This window comes from Trichosurus vulpecula, chromosome 8, assembly GCF_011100635.1.
Source record: "Trichosurus vulpecula isolate mTriVul1 chromosome 8, mTriVul1.pri, whole genome shotgun sequence".
Lineage (NCBI taxonomy): Eukaryota > Metazoa > Chordata > Mammalia > Diprotodontia > Phalangeridae > Trichosurus > Trichosurus vulpecula.
In genome coordinates, this window is record NC_050580.1 from 177,101,579 (window position 1) to 177,120,147 (window position 18,569).

The 18,569-nt window shown below is 47.7% G+C and overlaps 1 protein-coding gene across 1 annotated transcript; it reads left to right on the top strand.

The window, feature by feature from the left end:
• The first annotated feature begins 9,204 nt into the window (after positions 1-9,204).
• EFS (embryonal Fyn-associated substrate) lies at positions 9,205-17,167 on the top strand. Its single transcript, XM_036736878.1, has 5 exons — positions 9,205-9,253; positions 11,697-11,975; positions 13,937-14,077; positions 14,287-15,021; positions 16,552-17,167. The coding sequence occupies exons 1-5, from the start codon at positions 9,242-9,244 to the stop codon at positions 16,984-16,986; spliced, it is 1,602 nt and encodes a 533-aa protein (XP_036592773.1). The 5' UTR covers positions 9,205-9,241; the 3' UTR covers positions 16,987-17,167.
• Positions 17,168-18,569: the final 1,402 nt, after the last annotated feature.

Sequence of the window (18,569 nt, forward strand, 5' to 3'; positions counted from 1 at the left end):
CGGCCTCTCCCTGTGCCATTGTGAGGGTCAACTGAGTTAATGTATATAATATATATATATATGTGTGTATATAAAGTACTTTACAAACTTTAAAGCAATATATAAATGTTTGTTGTCATCGTTATCATTAGCAGTAGCAGCACCAACCCTCCTTGGAGTCAGACCACTGTCCAAGTCTGGCATCTGACATAGTAGCCACATAACCACTTAACCGCTTGGTATCCTGGGCCACTCTAATAGAGACCATCATTTTCAGGCTTTAAGATCATAGATTTCTCTTTTATTAAGGGAGTTGCCATCTGGGGAGTTCCCTATAGTGATTAAATCATAGGACCAGATCAAAGATAGGGGGGAGAAGTATTCTAAATCCATTGTAAGGCCTAAAATGATATAGAAACATTAGTTGTTCTTGACTGTTGTGAAAATAAGTTTAATGTGAAGGTATGTGCAGAACCTATATCGGATTGCATGCTGTCTTGGAGGGAAAGGGGAGAGGAGAGGGCAGGTGAGAAATTTGGAAATCAAAAACTTATAGAACTGAGTGTCATAAACTAAAAATATAAAGAAATTTTACAAAAAGAAAAGAATCATTATTTTTATTACTGGGATTTCCCCTGCCCAGGTGCTATAAGATATTCCTACATACAGCCACGTGGCCAACCCTGCTAAGAATGGGTTTGCTGGCACTACCCTCCCTGGGGAACTTCTAACTCTCTCCAGACCCTCAATTTCCATGGGGCTTTCAGGGGCTTCTAGGGGCACCATCAAAAATTTTGCAGGGAGACAGAGATTCAGAGAAAACATCCCCACCCCGCACCATCCAATCAGAACCTTAAGGCCAGTACGCAGAATCAAACCTTTAAAAGCAGAAGAGATTTGCCAGATCCAGAGCAGCCCCTCCCAAGGAGACTGAGAGGAAAAAGCCCAAAAGGTGGTCCTTGATACATTGCGTTGTCCTGACCCTTCAACTTTAGCTTTGAGCTTGGCATCCAAAGCTGGGGGTGGGACACCTACAAAGCACTCACAGAGTCAAAGAATGTTAGGGTTGGAAAGAACCTCATGGAGCATCTAAGTCAGTCCCAACTAAGGCCCAGAGAGGTTAAATGATTTTTTTCCAAGATCATGTTGTTCTTCTCCAGTCATGTCCAACCCTTTGTGACCCCATTTGGGGTTTTCTTGGCAGTGATTTGCCATTTCCTTCTCCAACTCATTTTACAGATGAGGAAACTGAGGCAAGCAGGATTAAGTGACTTGCCCACAGTCATATGTGACTTATAACTGTCTGAGACCAGATTTGAACTCAGGGAGACAAGTCTTCCTAACTCCAAGCCCAGCGCTCTATCTACTTTGCCACCTAGCTTCCAAGATCATACAGGTAGGAAATTTTGCAGGACTTGGATCTGAATCCAGATTCTCTGACTTCTGATCTAGCAGTATTTTCCACTATGCCAATATGCTTTGGAAGGCATCTGTCCAGACATCTTCCTGAAAAAAAAATCATTCTGAAGACTCCTGGGAGTTCCCAGTCATCTATGACCTATTTGAAGGAGTCCTCCCCCTCCCGCCCCCCCCCTCCCCCCCCCCCCCCCCCCCCGCCACACACACATGCTGGCTAAAGCAGGGGTCTCTATATCTCTGTGGGGGAACTTGAGACCTTTGCTCTATCTCTGTTCCCTCCCTTTATCTCGGCAGGGACTCCCTGGTTGGCACCCTGCCTGCCATGAGAAACATTTTCCAAAGGGTTTTCCTAGGAGGTTGGCCTGCCTTGGAATCCCTGAGTCATTACAACTTCCAGGGAACCCTAGAGTGTGTGTGGGTGAGGTGCATACAGAGCAGCACCTGAGGGGGTGGACGCTTGTTCTCTTTCCAGGCGACAGAAAACCTACCTTAAACCCAAACCAGCATTTGGGGAAGAGACTTGACTTTATACTACACCTGAGATATCAAACTCAAATAGAAAGGGGGCCATTAAACCATGTCTAATGATCCCTGTAGGCAAAATATTGACTTAGAAAACCACATATTAACATTATCTAAGCTCTATTGTATTTTTATCTATTGCGTTAAATATTTTCCAATTACATTTTAATCTGGTTCCAGAAACTTGTGGGTATGTTGCTGACCACCAGGGCCCAATTAGGATTTCTCTGGGTGACAGGGAAGGGTTTAATCATTTATTAAGCGCCTACTATGTGCAAGGCACTATACTAAGCAGATTACAAATATTATCTCATTTGATCCCCACAGCAACTCTCTGGGGTAAGCGCTATTATGATCTCCATGTTACAAGTGAGGAGACAGACAGAGATTAAGTGACTTGGCCAGGGTCACACAGCAAGTGCATTTGAACTCAGGTCTTCCTAACTCTGTGTCACCGCACTTCATCCCCTGCACCATCTAACTGCCTAATCCCAGAATGTCAAGGTTGAAAGGCACCTACCTTTGAGATAATCTAGTCCAGAGGTTCTCAAGCTTTTTAGTTCTGGGACCACTTTACACTCATAAAATTTTTTCAGGATGCCAAAGAGCTTTGGTTTATGTGAGTTATATCTATTATTATTCACCATTTTGAAAATTAAAACTGATGAACTTTTAAAATATTTTAATTCACTAAAAATAATATTAAACTCATTGAATGTTAACATAACTCATTTTTATGGAAATAACTTTATTTCACAAAACAAAAAAATAGTGAGAAGAGTGGCATTCTTTTATATATTTTATATATATATATGTATATATATATAATTTCTGGCTTAATAAAAGACAGCTGGATTCTCATATCTGTTTCTATATTTAATCTGTTGTAATATGTTTTGGTTGAAGTATATGAAAAAAGTCTGGCTTCATACAGATAGGTAGTTGGAAAAGACAGGATATCTTATGAGGCAAATAATGTTATAGTATTATTATGAAAATTGTTTTGACCTCAAAGACCCCTAGAAAGGGTCTCCAGGACTGCCAAGAGTCTTCAAACCACAGTCTGAGAACCGTTGACCTTTATTTTGCAGATGAGGAAACTGAGGCTTCAAGACTTGGCCATGCTCACATAGTATAACAGTTTATGTCACATAGTATAACAGCTTATGTCTAAATAGTACTTCACAGTTTACAAAGTGCTTCACTTGAAGGAAACCCATGAGAAGGTTCATGGAGGTAATATCTCCATTTTACAGATAGAGAAACTGAGGTTCAGAAACATAAATGTCTTCTCCAAAGTCGCACAACTAGTAAGGACCAGACTCCAGGACTCCAATCCAGTTCTTCTTCACATCACACCATGCTTTCGAAGCTATCCACTCTCTTAGTCCAAGCCACCTTTCCACCTTCATCTCACACTACTCCCCCTCCTGTACCCTTTGCTCCAATCAAAATAGAACAGTCACTGCTCCTCAGACAGGTTACCTGAGGTTGCCTGACTACACCCTGGCTCATTCCATTCCCTAGGCCTTGAATGTCAATCCCCTCTGTCTGCTGAAATCCTGCCTAGGCCAAGTTCAAATACCACCTCCTCCTTGCACTTACCCACTTTGTGTTATAATTATTTGTAAATATGATTTCATCTCCCCTTCTAGATCTTAAATCCCTTGAGGGTAGAAGACTGTGTCTTCCGCTGCTTTTAGTCTCCTGAGCATCTAACATATGCCTTGAATATAGAAGGCACTCAGGTGTTAGTTCATGAATGAATGAAGGAAAATAGCTTGACTATAATGGAAAGTGCAGGTTGGGGAAAAAAATGGGAAATGAAGAATTAAGGAGGACCCTGAAAATCAAGCAGTAGGCTTTAGGACATCTGTGTGTGTGTGTGTGTGTGTGTGTGTGTGTGTATGTGTGTAAGTAAAAACCTATAGACCCTTTCTTAGAATAATGCCTTTAAATGCATAAATAAAGTACGTAGGCTTACAAACTATACTACACTTACAACTATACTGAAACACAGCTACTAAAAAAACTTTTAAGTTCACATCATCCATATTAAAAACATACTTTTTAGCTAAGTTATCCACCTTTTCTCAGGTAAGAACTCCTCTGAAGACTAGGTTGGGTTAGTAAGCCAGTGGCATGGGGACAGATGTCTACCATGCCCTCACGCACTCTACAGGTAACCATATATAATAACCATACAGGTTATTGAGTCCCCCATCCATCCGGTCTCAACTACCAAGCCAACCAGATACAAGAACAAATCATCCCACTTCTGACACCAGTCTTGCTTCTCAGACCAGAAATTGCCCTAAATAAGTTCATAAATGCAATTGTATTCTCCTTAGGCTCAACTTGAGGTCTAAGGCAGGAGAGAAGGCTTCTCTCTGCTACCACCCTCACCGCTATCACCATACCCCATGCCCACCAAATACATGCACAATCAGGTGGAGCTAACTTTTTAAACAGGCACTTTTTGTGCCCGGGAACATGGTAGTCTTTCTACCAAAGACACTCATTGTCTTTCTAGTATGCTTTAATGATCCCATGAATCTTGCAAAGGCAGTGGGAAGGTTAAGTCCCCCTAAAACCTGAGCTACAGATCCTTTGGATTAAGTTTTGCCTCTCTAATGAGCACTTCTTAGAAACTTAATATCTTTTCCACTCTTGCCTTGGCAGGAGTCCTACACAAATTTTCTTCTCCCCCTTTACCCCAACTAGTTCGTGATCGTGGTCCACTGAACAGAAACAGGAACAGGCCAAGGCCAAGGCACATTCCAACCAGAGAGGAGACCCTATATTCCTTCCCAGGGCATGGAGGCTCCCCATGAAACTCACTAAATTTCATATTTATTCATTCAGTAAACATTTAAGTGCCTGCTATGTGCTTGGCACTGTGCAACGCAGACACAAAACGAGGCAAAAGATACTCTCTGCCCTCGAGGAGCTCATAGTCTAATGGAGGAAACAAAGCGCCATCAAATATATACAAAGCAAGCTATGTACAATATAAATAGGAAGTGATTGAAAGAGGGAAAACACTGGAGGTTTCCAATAGAAGGTAGGATTTTGGTTGGTTGGTTGCTATCCATTCTCAGAGAGAACCAAAATAAAAGCACTATGTTAGAACCACGTTACAATGCATCTGACTGTGGCTGATCAGACCAATACAAGCTTGGAATGCTCTACCACAGGCTGGGCACAAATAGTCCATGTGAACATTTGAGGTGGATTCTCTAAATCTGTGCATCTCGAATTTCTTTTGAGCTCCTTCAACTCTACTTTGCTCATAAGGCACAACATCTTCTCTGATGTGAGCATGCCATGCTGGGCGGTCCTGTACCAGTGTCTCCCATGTCACACAATCAATTCTAAAGTTTTTAAGAAAGATCTTGAGAGTGTCCTTGTATCTCTTCTTCTTCTGACCACCATGATGTGAGCGCTTGCCCCATGCGAGTTCTCCATAAAATAGTCTTTTAGGCAAGCGTACGTTTGGCATTTGAACAACGTTGCCAGCCCATCGGAGTTTTTGCTCTCTGCAATAGAGTAGGGGTGTCAGCAGGATTTTAGTTGGGATTTACAGGAAACCAGGGAGGTCAGTAGTCAGAGGGGAGGAGGGAGAGTAATACAGGCACAGGGGACAGCCAGAGAAAAAGCCAAGAGACAGCATCTTCCTGGCAGAATAGCCAGGAGGCCCTGGGATCCAAGCAATGTGTCTAGGGTACTCATGATCCCAAAGGCCAAGGGGAGTTATCCTATCATAGGGGAGTAAATTCAGGCCAGGGTGAACTGGAAGTCTGTTCTAAGGAAAAGTAACTTGCCACTGCAAGTATGGGAGAAAAGGTTAGTAGATAACACTATCTGTTTATTTCTATCCTAGGGATGGTCTGGGGAAAGCCCATCCAAACCTAACTCCAGGTCCACCCTGTTCTCAATCTAGCATTTAAGGACATCCCCTAAATTAAACTGCCAAAAAAAAGCCTTTAGTTTCTCTGCCCCAGAATGTACGTAGCTCACTTACATCATAGTGCTACTGAGTTAACTAATTTCCAAGACCCATGACCTACAAAGTGACACAGCACCTTCCATCTCCTGAAGGAGGAAGGACTAGACACATAGCCTAGATTCCACCCCTCAGGTAGTCATCTGTTGAATCCCATATGGGCCAGTTAGCTTCAGCCTGTTTCCCAACCACAGACTTACAACTCTAACCTAGCTAAGTACTACATCAGTGCAAACCCCTCACTACTCCTGGGAAAAGAAAACCCACGCATATACTTTATTCACGAAGAGCCAGGAGGTTCTTCTTCATATAGGAAAGATGATGGCCTTTTTTTTTAAAGCAGGGAAAAAAAATGAGAACTTTAGAGGGGAAGAGAGAAGGTGGAGAGTGAATTGATGATTATAATAATGGCAGAAAAGTGGAGCTCTGTGGATGGACTTGTGGCACCTCCTTTTCCCCCCATATAAAATTTTCATGGAAAAATTTTGGCTTTCCATTCTCAGAACTTCACTCAGGCTCAAAAATAGCTCCCTGTTCTTCCTAAAGACCATATGAGCCCTCTGTACCTGACAATCCCCATTTCTGCTCTGCAGAGGGTGTTGAACAAGGCAGGGCTAGAATATGGGACAAGCCCAGACTGGCTGAGGAATTTGAGTTTGAAAACTGGCCTACTTCCAGTCCTGGAACCATACAGCTGGATCTGTACAAACTCACTACAGCTTTGAATACACTTTGGTTGAGGATCTGTGTATTTTCAGTCTTAAGGAAATTCATTGATTCTGTAGGCCTGTCACCCACACCTGATACATAGCAACTTCCTTCCCTTTAAACAGGATATCTTAACCTGGGATCCATAGATTTGGTTTTTAAAAAATATTTTGATAACTGTATTTCAATAGAATCAGTTTCCTTTGTTCTCCCATATGGTTTTTTTTTCTCTCTGTATGTGTGTTTGTGTGTGTGTATGTGTGTGTGTGTGTATGTTTGTGTATTTAAAAACATGATTCCGAGAAGGGGTCCAGAGGCTTCACCAGACTACCAAAGGGGTCCATGACACAGAAAAGGTTAAGACTTCCTGCTTTAGAATATGGATTTGGTCACACAAACCAAGTTCCACTTTATAAGCCTTGCCACCACAGCATCTGGAAGTGGGTATCACTATCTTGAGGGATGCCATTGGCACAGAAGGAAGCTAGCTCTTTGGGACAACTGGAAAGAAGAGAGGGAAGCAGATGTCAGACTGCAAAGGGAAAGGAAAGAGAAAAGATGAACCAAAGAAAAACAGAAAAGAATGATTGGAAGAAAAGAGATGAGAAAAGAAGCAGCCAAGAGAGGAGAGAGGTGGGACGGGGAAAATCTCAATAAGTCATTGTATCTCTGATTCTACAGAATCCAGTAGGAAGGAAAGAAGGGAGCAAGAGCCAGCAAAGGAAGGGAAAACAGCAGCGGCGGCAGAAGCGGTTTGGCCAGAGGGGTGCTGGAGCTGTAACTCAACACCCTTCTTTAGAGAAATCTGTCCTCCTTTCTCCTCCTCCTTCTCCTTCCCCTTCCTCCCTCCCTCTCTGCCTCCTTCCCTTTTTTTCCTCCCTCTTCTCTTAATCCTCAGGACTCAATCCCAGAACAGAGAAAGAAAAGCTAACGAACCAGAGAGAAGAACTGAAGTAAGAAGGAAAGACAGTGAATCTGACGAAAGAAAGCAAGTGAGGTGGAAAGAAAGGAGGGAAGGAGAGAAGAGAAGAGAGGGGTGGAGCATGGACTTCGAGGAGGACTGGGCTGTCCCCCACTGAGGTCTCCTCCCCCCACTCCCTACCCCGCCTCCTTGCCACAGGGACTTGGATTCTGTGTGTGTGTGTGCGTGTGCGCGTATGTGTGTGTGTGTGTCTTTCCTGGAGGATCCCTCACGGACCTACCTCCGCCCAGGCATCAGGACACCTCTCTGATATTTCTGTTCCTTTCTTCGCTGGTTGCTTTTCTTTTCTTTAGCAGAGACACTTTGGAGTTTGGGATGGACTGTCCCCAGAGCACTGGCCCCCCAAGGAAACCATACACCGGAGCCCAGCACTGAGAGGAGGGGAAATCACTGCTAAGAGTGGGTGGGAGATCGTGGAGGGGGGTGGCAGGAGAAAGAGGGCGGAGTGGAGGTGGGGGGGGCACATGGATCAGTGAATGCAAGGTGCAGGGGTGTTTGGTCGCCCACTGGTCAGGAGGATGGTGTATGAGGCTGACAGGAAGTTTGTGAAGTCAGACCGCTGCGACCGTATCTGTTTGACCCAATTAGTGAGTTGGTAAGTGTACCCAGGTCCCTGTGAGTTTGTGTACGTGTGTGTGAAAGGGCAGGTGCCAAGCGAGCCTGCATCTCTTAAGTTCACGTCATTTAATGTGGAACTGGGCAGGCTGGCCTGAGTGGGTATGAACCAGAGTCTTAGGATGTCTGTGTTCCTGTGTCAGTGGATGTCTGTGTGCTTCTGAGCGGGGTGGGGGGGAGTCAATAACTCAAGCAGCTCTTTGCAATTCATGATCATGCAAATCTTCCAGTTCCCCCCACCCCAACCCCAGTTTCTGTGAGGTCCCTGGCTGTGGTTCTATAAGGATTTCGCAATCTCCTGAGAGTCTGAAGCACCAGTCTTGGCTCCCACCCTCTGGATCACTGTCTCTCTGTCTCTCCTTCTCTCTTTCTCCTTCCCAGCTTTTCCACTCCCTCCATCCTTCTCCCAAGGCTGCTGTAAACCACATCCCTGAGAACTTTTCTACAAGTTCCTCTACCCTCAGGTGCCAAGAGCAGGCCTGGTTCATACTTAGCTCCCTACCCAGCCAAACAACTCAAGGATCCTCCCCACCCTGAGCCCTGCCCCTGGAGAGGCCTCGGAGACAGAAGCTGTGCCCAACCCTGGCTTCTCATCTTAGTGGCCCCTTAGTCGTCCCCAGGTCTCTGGCATGTGGTATGTGTACCAGGAGTCAAGCCGCTCAGCTTCATGAGCCAGGTGCTTAGAGACCCTTTCCCTTGACCCTCCGCCTCCAGCTTTGTGGGGGGAAAGAAGCTGTTGGATCCCCTTGGATGAAGACTCGGAAGAAGTCTCAGCCGCTCCGCTTGTCCCAAAGGGCAATCTCTCAGTTTAGGGGCTTGCTGGGTTTGCCTTCTTCTCAAACCTCAGCTCCGGCCACTGCTCAGCCTCCCCAGACTGGGGGCCGCCTCTCCCCATATGAAGGGGCTGGCACTCGGCCCCAGACCATGATGTTGGGAGCCTCTTGCTGAAATCTGCCCAGAACCCAAAGCCAGTCCAGAGGAAGAGGAGGATAGGACAGGCAACTGGGACCATGGCTGTGTCGGTGAGTCCCAGCCTGGGGTGAAGAGAGCGGGGTGGGACCGTGTTTGGGGAGAAAAGAGAAAATTCTAAAGCCTCTTCTAGTTTTGTTCTGCTTTTCTGCTTTTTGCCCTTTGTGCTTCCCATCATTCCCCCCCCCCCTGCCCCCACTCCCACCCTCTTTTTACTTCTGTCTCTTTCATCTTTTCTGTGCCTTCCTGGCTGTTTTTCTGTAAGTCTCTTCCTCACTTTTGCCCTTCTCTCTCTTTCACGCCTCCTTTTCTCTTCCTTTTGGTCTCTCCCTCCCCCACCTCCCCACACTTGTGTTTCCCTACTTTTCTACCCAGAGACGGCTCCTGTGATGTGTGGGGAGAGGGCAAAGGATGAAGGCAAAAATCCTACAGGCTTTTTTTAGGAACAGGACAGATGGCCAGTGGCAGCTCCCAAGGAAGAGAGCATGGGGAAGCCGGAGAAATGGAGGAGGGGAGGGGGCAACCTTAGGAGACAGAGCAAAGAAATGAGGGAGGAAAGGGGGACCTGAAGCACCCCTGCTGAGAGGGAAGAAAGTGAAAGGAGCAAACGGACAGGAGGGGAGATAAGGAGCCTGAGAGAGAGAGAAAGAAAAACAGGGGTGAGGGAGAAAGATGATGTCAGTAGAGCCTCAGGCCACTTTCCAGGGACTGGAGGTTGGGGACAAAGGGAGGAGACAGCTGGCAGAACGGGATTTCGGGAGGGGGACTCACTGGGAGCACATGGCTGTTTGCCACCCCCCATTAAACAAGCCTCATAGGCGGGGGTGTGGGGGAGGGAGCCATTCCCCCCAAGTCAGCTGGGGGGACCCAATAGGGGGCAGGGAGAGCAAGGGAAACCCCACCCCTTTATCAACCAATCAATCAACACTTATATATTGTTCCCGGCACTGGGTTTCATCCCCACTGGCCAGATTCCAGAGGGTGAGAGACTCTCCTCTTTTGCCCTGCCCCAAGTCTCTATCAAGATATGAGAGTAACCTCCTTTTTCTCAGGAGACCCCTATATTCAAAAATCAACTCTTCAGCTTTTCTAACACCCTCCCACCAGAACCTTCCCCACCGGCCCAAAGATATTTTTGAGTAAAAGCAGACACAGTACGCAGGGAGAGCACAGACTTGGTTCCAGCCTTGGTCCCATTTCTCTTGCCCTGAGAAACTAGGGAAAGATGGAGAGCCTCGGGATCTCTGTGCCCTATCAAAAGCATCCAGGGATCCCTCCATCTATGAAGAATGCGGAGCCCTCAGACCAAAAGCCAATGCCCTCCAGTCCTCCAAAGAAAGGCTTTTCAGGCTCAGGGGATAAAGGGCTCCTCGGTTCTGCTCTTGGGTTACTCCATGGCCCTTCTCCTTTTAAAACTTTGCTTTCTTGATTTTCAAAGTGGGGAAAAGAATCCTCTTTCACATCTTGAACATGTGACTGAGGTGGGAGGGGTGGGAACAACCCCTCCTAAGCACCTACTAAGTGCCAGGCAGAGCTATGCTAAGCACTTTATAGATACTATCTCCTTTGAGCTTTGCAACAATCCTGGGAGAGAGGTGCTATTATCATCCCCACTTTACAATTGAGTAAACTGAGGCACACAGTTAAGTGACTGTTAGATGACTTGCATAGGGTCAAACAGCCAGTAAGTATCTGAGACTCAGACTTGAATTTGTCTTCTGGACTCCAGGCCCAGCGCTCTAACCACTGAGCCACCTAGCTGCCTCCTAGCTCGTATATAAGATCACAATCAAAGTTGGAAGCCCTAGACCAGAACCTAATTCTACATTTATTAGCTGTTTGACCATAAGCAAATTGGTCAACCTCTCTTGGACTGATATCTGTGTTGGGGAGGAAATTCGTATTTTTGCTCTTGCTATACTTTTGAAGTAAATATTCCTTTGTAACAGTTAATTTGTTAAGTGGTTAAATGGAACTAGGGTGCTTGGACTCCTAAAATTGGGGGAACCTAATAGGTGGAGGCTTGAGCCGATAGCAGGGATGAGAGAGGCCCCAACCCCTTTAAGGGGACCCCAGAACCCTAGGTTAGAGGTGAAAAGCAAAATACCAGGCCCTCAAGCAGCGGGAGCCACAGAATCAGTGTTATACTAGGAATGATGATACTTAGGCTATGCATCTCACAGGGCTATTGTGGGGGAGCCGAGCTCTAGGTTAAATTCAGAGAACCTGGATGCAAATTCTGACTCAGTTAGTTACCCAGGTGATCTTGGGCAAGGTGCTTAACCTGAGGTTTAGTAAACCTCAGCTTCCTCATCTGTAAAGTGGGGAGTTTGAACTAGAACATTACTATTTCAGTACTAAATCCTATGGCCTTAAATGTATGCTATCGTTATTATTTTCATGGGAAGATCCAAACAGATGCTGCCTAGTTTGAAGGAGAATATTGGTAATAAAATCCTTTCTCTCTTCCTCTCTTGTCTTTCCTTCCCTACCAAGGCCCAGCTGGCCCGGGCCCTCTATGACAACACAGCGGAATCTCCAGAGGAACTATCCTTCAAACGTGGGGATGTACTCCGAGTGCTACAAGGGGAGGGGGCTGGGGAGCTGCAGGGTTGGTGTCTCTGCTCCCTCCATGGCCAGCAAGGGATTGTGCCTGCCAACCGAGTGAAGCTTCTGCCCTCTGGCCCCAGCCCTGAGTCCAGCCTTTATCAGGTGCCTCCTACTCCCCAAAGCACACCTGATCCAGTCCCTGGGCCTGGTCATGCAGAACAGGAGGTAAATAAGAGGCTAGAAGATGACTTTCCCCCTCCCTATCCTTAGCTTGAAGACCTCAACTAATCCTACTCCCTAGGACCTTCCCAGGCAGTGCCCGGACCTCTGTCTATATAGTTCCCTCCCTAGCCCCCAAAATCTCAAAATCTCTTTCCTTATCAGCCTTCCTTCCCCATCCCTTTATTTGCACTCTTCCCTCCGACTTGTGCCAATTTCTTTGTCTTCCCCTATCAGACTAAAGATATAGATGGCACTGTAGAACTCCTTCTATTGGGAATCAGCAGAGCACAGTTCTGATTCTGGCTCTGACACTTATAAACCCGGCGATCTTAGGGAAGTCAATTAACCTCAGTGGCCTTGATTTCCTTGTTTGTAAAATAAGGAGGTCAGTCAGTCAACAAACATTTATTAAGGCCTACTATGTGCCAGGCAGTATGCTAAGCAATGAAGATTTTTTAAAAAGTCCCTGCCCCCAAGCTGCTTACACTCTAATAAGGGAGGTGACAAACAAACCAGCTAGACTGAGGATAGATAGAAAATGATTAAGAGAGCAAAGGCATTGGTGGGAAAGGCTTCCTGTAGAAGATGATATATTAGTTGAGATTTGAAGGAAGCCAGGAAAGCCAGGAGATGGAGATGAAAGAGAGGATTCTAGAATGGGGAAAAGCCAGAGAAAATGCCCCAAGCCTAGAGATGGAGTGTCTTGTTCCTGGAAGAGCTCAGAGATCAGGGTTAGTGGATCAAAGAGAACATCACATGGAGGAAGGCAGAGGAAGACTGGAAAGGTAGGAGAGGACTAGGTTTTAAAGGGCTTTGCACGTTCTGGTGTGTATTGATCTGGTGTATAGATCCTGGGAGCTATAGGAAGTCACTGGAGTCTATTGAGTAGGAGGGTGGCATGGCTGGACCTGCTGATGTAGGAAAAATCACTTTAGTGGCTGAATGTAGGCTGCTGGATTGGAGTGGGGAGAGAGTTGGGGTGGGCAGAACTCTCAGCGGGCTATTGTAGTAATCAAGGTAAGAGATGACGTGTCTAGATTGATGGCAATGTCAGAGGAGACAAGGGAACATATTCAAGAGGTGCAAAGGTGACGTCAACAGGCCTTGGCAAATGGCTTGGATATGGGGAGTGAGAGGGAGTGACCAGTGGAGACCAACTCCTAGGTTGTGAGCCTGAAGGACCAGGAGGATGGTGGGCACCCTTGACAGTAACACAGAAGTTCGGAGGCAGGAGGGGAGGGTGTAGAGGAGGAAATCGTGAGTTCGTTTTGGGATATGTTGATTTTAAGATGACCACCAGACATCTAGTTTGAGGTGTCCAGAAAGCATTTGGAGATGCAAGACCCGAGGTCAGCAGAGAGGTTAGGACTAGATACCGTAGAGTTGAGGATCATCGCCATAGATTAAATTAATTAAATAATTAAATCCATGGGAGTTGATGAGATCACCAAGTGAAGTAGTATAGGGGGAGAAGAGAAGAAGGCTCAGGAGGTTGGACTAAATCAGGGGTTCTTTCCCCTTTTTGCATGTCCTGGACCTCCTCGGCAATCTATTGAAGCCTATGGATCACTTCTCAGAATATTATTAAATGTATCAAATAAAATGAATAGGACACCAATTACATCAAAAAACCGTTAGCAAGCAATAATAATTTTAAAAATAAGTTTACAGACACCATGTTAAGAACTCCCAGAACAGATGTTCTCTAAGTTCCCACTTAGCTCTGAAATTTTTTGGATCCTAGATTTAGAGCAGCAAAGGAACAATCCTGTCACTTTACAGGTAAGGAAACTGAGCCCTTGGAAGGTTAAGTGATTTATGTAAGGTAGCAAAGGGTTTTGAACACAGCTTCTCCTACTTGAGAGTCCCGGCTCCTTACACTGTGCCACCTGAGACCATAGTATGACTCTTATTGCCCACCCTCTCAGCCCTGCTAACTCATGCCGTGCTTGCTGTTTATTCAGGTATATGTGATACCCCCACCACCTCGGCCCTGTTCTGCCCCACGACCTTCACCCGGGCCCTGCCCACCATCCCCGGATGCCATCTACAAGGTCCCCAGAAGTAGTGGGACACAAATAGATGCCCCTGGAGATACTCGAGAGGTGAGGATGGAGAAGCTACAAAACTGGGGAACTGTGCCTGAGGAGAAGACCAGGAATAGCATTGGGAAGGGAAGGGAGGAACATGGAACAGGAAGAAGCAAATCTGCCTGAGTTCGAAGGCTGCAAGGATATTCCCTGGGGAGGGAACCAGAGAGAGGTAAGGAGGCTCTTTCTGAGTCTCACTGATCCCAGCTCCTTTTTCCCTCCAGGTTTATGATGTACCCTCCACTGCTCTTCGAGTTTCCCCCAATGACCCCTATGACTCCCCAGTTCCTTTCCCCCGCCCCTTACCCCGAGCATCCACTCAGCTCCCTGGAGAAGGTGATGCCCCCTATGATGTCCCTCCAGCTCTGAAGCCATCTCCTGAGCCCGACCTGGAGTGGGAGGGGGGCCGGGAATCAGAGCCCCCCCTCTACGCAGCCCCCTCCAACCTGAAGCGGGCCTCAGCCCTGCTCAATTTGTATGAGGCACCAGAAGAACTTCTGGGAGAGGGCACGTCCACCAGCAGCGACGAAGCCATCTATGATGTGCCCCTGCTCGGTCCTGAGGAACCACCGCCTCCTAGACCTCCTAGTCCCCCTGGTTCCAATCCTGCCCCGAATGATCTCGAGACCCTAGCCCTGCTCCTGGCCCGGAGCCCACCTCCACCTCCTCGGCCCAGGCTCCCCTCTACTGAGAGCCTGTCCCGGCGTCCATTGCCTGCCCTGCCTGTCCAGGAACTCTCAACCCCATCTCCTGTCCCCTCTCCTGCCTCTGGCCGAAAAGGCAGCATCCAGGATCGGCCACTGCCCCCGCCACCTCCCCATGTGCCCAGCTATATGGGACTCAAAACTGAGGGAGACGAGGAGGGAAGAGTGGGTGATACAGGGCCAAGGACAGCCGACCACCACAATGAGTATGAGGGCATCCCCCTGGGCGAGGAGTATGACTACGTTCATCTCAAGGTGAGCACAACTTCCAAACACTGATCCCTCACTGTTCAGTTCTCAAGAGAAACAGAATGAGAAGGAAGCAGAGTGGAGGTAACAGAAAATTCTCCCAAATTCTTAGCACCATCTAATTGTCATCCTCTGTTCTTGGAGAGAATGGGAAGGAGAATTGATTTCATCAGTGTAGGGAACTTTCCTACCCACCACCCCCAATGCACAGATCTGTGCCTGGGGAGCTGAGAGGTTGATTTATCCCATGATCATCCCATAGGGATGAACCCAGGTCTTCTGGACTCCAAAGCTAGCCTTCTATCCATTGCACCATATAACCTCTCTGTAGACTTTCTGCCTGGTTCCATTCTATTGCAAAGTTCAAGCTCTTGATCCCTAATCCCATGTTCTGTCTTTCATCCAAATGTCAAATTTCTGTCCCTAAACCCAACTTGTTTCCTTTTAATGCTCCTGATTTACCCTCCTGGGGCATCATGGCGCAGGGAAAGCTACATATGTGACCTTAGACAACCATTTCATTTTCCTCATCTATAAAATGGTGGAGGGTTGAAGGGGCAGGGTGGAGGGGAGGAATGAGAATTAGATGAGTTCTAAGGTCCCTTCCAGATTGAAATAGATCCTATGACCCTGAGCCAGTGTAGAAAACCAGGGATCATGATAAAAATGATCAAATGATATAAATGATCAAATTCTCATCATCTTTGTAAAGTGCTTTGCACAAACCTTAAGGCAAACGATGATGATGTAAGAGCTGAAAGAGGAAAGGGACAAACTAGCCAGCTGGGCGGTCTAGGGAAGGAACGAGAGACCCAGCCAGGCTTCCTCTGCCCCCTTCACTGAGACCCTGGGTCCCCTCCTGCAGGGAATGGAAAGAATCCAAGGGTCTGATCCCCTGGATGGGGCCACACCCGGAGGCCCCGAGTCGATGCTTCGAGAGAGGCTGCAGCGAGACCAGGTAAAACACCCCTGAGTGTGACCAGGGAGACTCTTCCGGGGAAGGGGACAATCGTTAGGGGAAGGGGACTAGATAAAGCTCAAGGAGAGAAGTTAAAATTTCAAGGGAAAGATTGAAAACTCAGGCAGGAAGATGTTAGAATGGGAAACGTAAAGTTAGAATTCAAGGGGGTGGCATTAGAATTAAGGAGAAAGAAGTGAAAACTTGAGGAAGTGGGGGTCATAGGGGCTGGAATTCAAGGGATTAGAATTTAGGGAAAAGGGATCGACTTTGTTAGGGGGCAGAAATCTAGACATTCATGGAAAAAGCACCAGATGGGAAGTCAGGAGACCTGAGTTCTAATCCTAGCCCTGGCCCTCAGTGAGTCACCGTAGGACAGTCACTTATCTTTCTGGGCCCCTCACCTGTAAATTAATGGGGGTAAACTGAATAACTTCTATCTCAGGGATAAGTGCTAAGGGAAGGGACTGTAAAGTGTAAAGGGGGAAATGCTCACACAGGGAAAGCTCTGTCAGCCGCTCCTAAGGGTGGGGGCTCTGGCACAGCCTCCCTAGTAATGCTCCTTCTCCTCCCCGCAGGAGGCCCCGACCCCAGGGGAGCCCCTCCATCTGCCTTCCGGCGACCTGCAGCTATTACACTTCTATGCTGGACAGTGCCAGAGCCATTACTCAGCTCTGCAGGCGGCCGTGGCAGCCCTGCTGGCCAGTACGAGAGCCAACCATCCCCCTCGCCTCTTTGTGCCCCACAGCAAACGAGTGGTAGTGGCAGCTCATCGGCTGGTATTTGTAGGGGACACCCTGGGCCGATTGGCTGCATCAGCCCCTTTACGTGCCCAGGTTGGTACAGCTGGGGCCGCTCTGGGTCAGGCACTACGGGCCGCTGTGCTGGCTGTCAAGGGTGCTGCCCTAGGATACCCCTCAGGTCCTGCTGCTCGAGAGATGACCCAGAGGGTGGCTGAGCTGGCTGGACAAGCATTGCAATTCACCACCCTGCTCAGTGGCCTAGCGCCTTGAGCATCACACCTCCCTACCTGCTGGACTCCCTCCATACCCCTCCCCCCCCATGACTCCCACCCTATTCCAATCCATCCTAGAATTCCCTCCCCAGCCTGAAATGACCAACTCCTCCCCTGTCTTCTGGAGACCTCAGGGAGGTCCCTAACCCTGTCAGCCCACCCCACCCCACCCCCCATGGCTGCCCTGTGGGATGCTGGGAGTGGAATAGGCAGTTGCCCTCCTCGACCGTTTTCATTCCCTCCGATCATCTCATTCTCCCTTCTCCGCTGTGGATTCTCCTTCTCTTCTCCATACCCTCCTTCAGCCGCTTTTTGTACGAGCCATTTTATATAAATTATTTATATTTAATATTATTCCCCAAATTGTTAGGGGCGGGAAAGAGGAGGCACATGGTCCACCATGGTGGATGGGGGGAGGATTTCTCACCCTGCCCCATCTTGGACATTTAGTCCCTTACCTTCACCAGCTCAGCCTCAAAAAGCACATGGCAAAGGCAAAATACTGGAGGAACAGGGAAACCGCTCCCTTGTATTCTGTGGTCAGGGTAAGCTCAGGACCCCCTCCATCTCCAAGGCAGATGGTGAGGTGAGGATGAAGAAGGACACTGAGCCCTTAGGCTACGGGGGGAGGGGAGTGGGTGAAGCTGGAAATCTTCTGGAACTGAATATGGGATCGTGAGAAGGCCCCTGAGACGGCTGTGGAGGCAAGAAGGGGAAGGCAGAGAGCGTCATAAACTGGAACTGTGCACCCCAATAAAACCTGCTTGTCAACCGTGTCTGTGCTTGTCTGTCTTTGTGCTGATGAGTAAGACACTTGGTGGGAAGAGAAGCCCTTACTCTCAAAAAATTGTACTTGGGAATGGGGACAGACTCAAGGATGGGTGTGAGGGAAGACACATACACAAAACAAGGGACGAGGAAACAGAAGCCTCTTAAATAAATGAAGCAGGAACGGTGGAAAGCGTGCTGACTCTGCAGTCAGAAGTGTTGGGTTTGAGTCCAGGCTCCGACACTCGCCAATGGTATAGCCCCAGGCTTTCCTGGGCTTCACTTCTTTCATCTGTAAAAAGAAGCGGAGATGAGGGAAGGAGTGGTGTAGGACTTGAGGGCCTCTGTGATCTCTTGTATCCTATAATAAGCATGGAACAAATGTGGAGAGAATATTAGAGTAAATTGGAATTCTGGCTTGGGACTATTTAATAATGCAGTGATGTCCCAAATTCCCTACGGTTGAAATAGGAGGGTCCCTTTTTTTTCCGAGGCTTTTTCTCCAGTCGTGGGAGAATGTTATAGGTTAATGGATCTTGAGCTGGGAGATCAGAAGATGGTATCCATTTCGCTCCCGCCGCCCCGCCGCCCCCCAATACACACACCAGAAAGGTGACTGGACTGACGGGGGGTGGCAAGGCTAGGATTTAAACACAGGGCCTCTAGCCCCAGATCCAGCAAGCTTTCCCCGTTACTAGCGTTATCGATGAGTGAGGCACTGGAAGCCTCTGGCATCTACCCTGGGCTGGCTGGAGAGCAAGGCGGACGGGCACCTCCATCCACCCCGTTCCCAGATCCCCCTTCTCCCGTTCC

Excerpts from the sequence above, each read along its gene's own strand:
- EFS (XM_036736878.1), top strand. Across the intron at positions 11,976-13,936 it reads CTGGTCATGCAGAACAGGAG|GTATATGTGATACCCCCACC; the intron begins GTAAATAAGAGG and ends CTGTTTATTCAG. Across the intron at positions 15,022-16,551 it reads ATGACTACGTTCATCTCAAG|GAGGCCCCGACCCCAGGGGA; the intron begins GTGAGCACAACT and ends TCCTCCCCGCAG.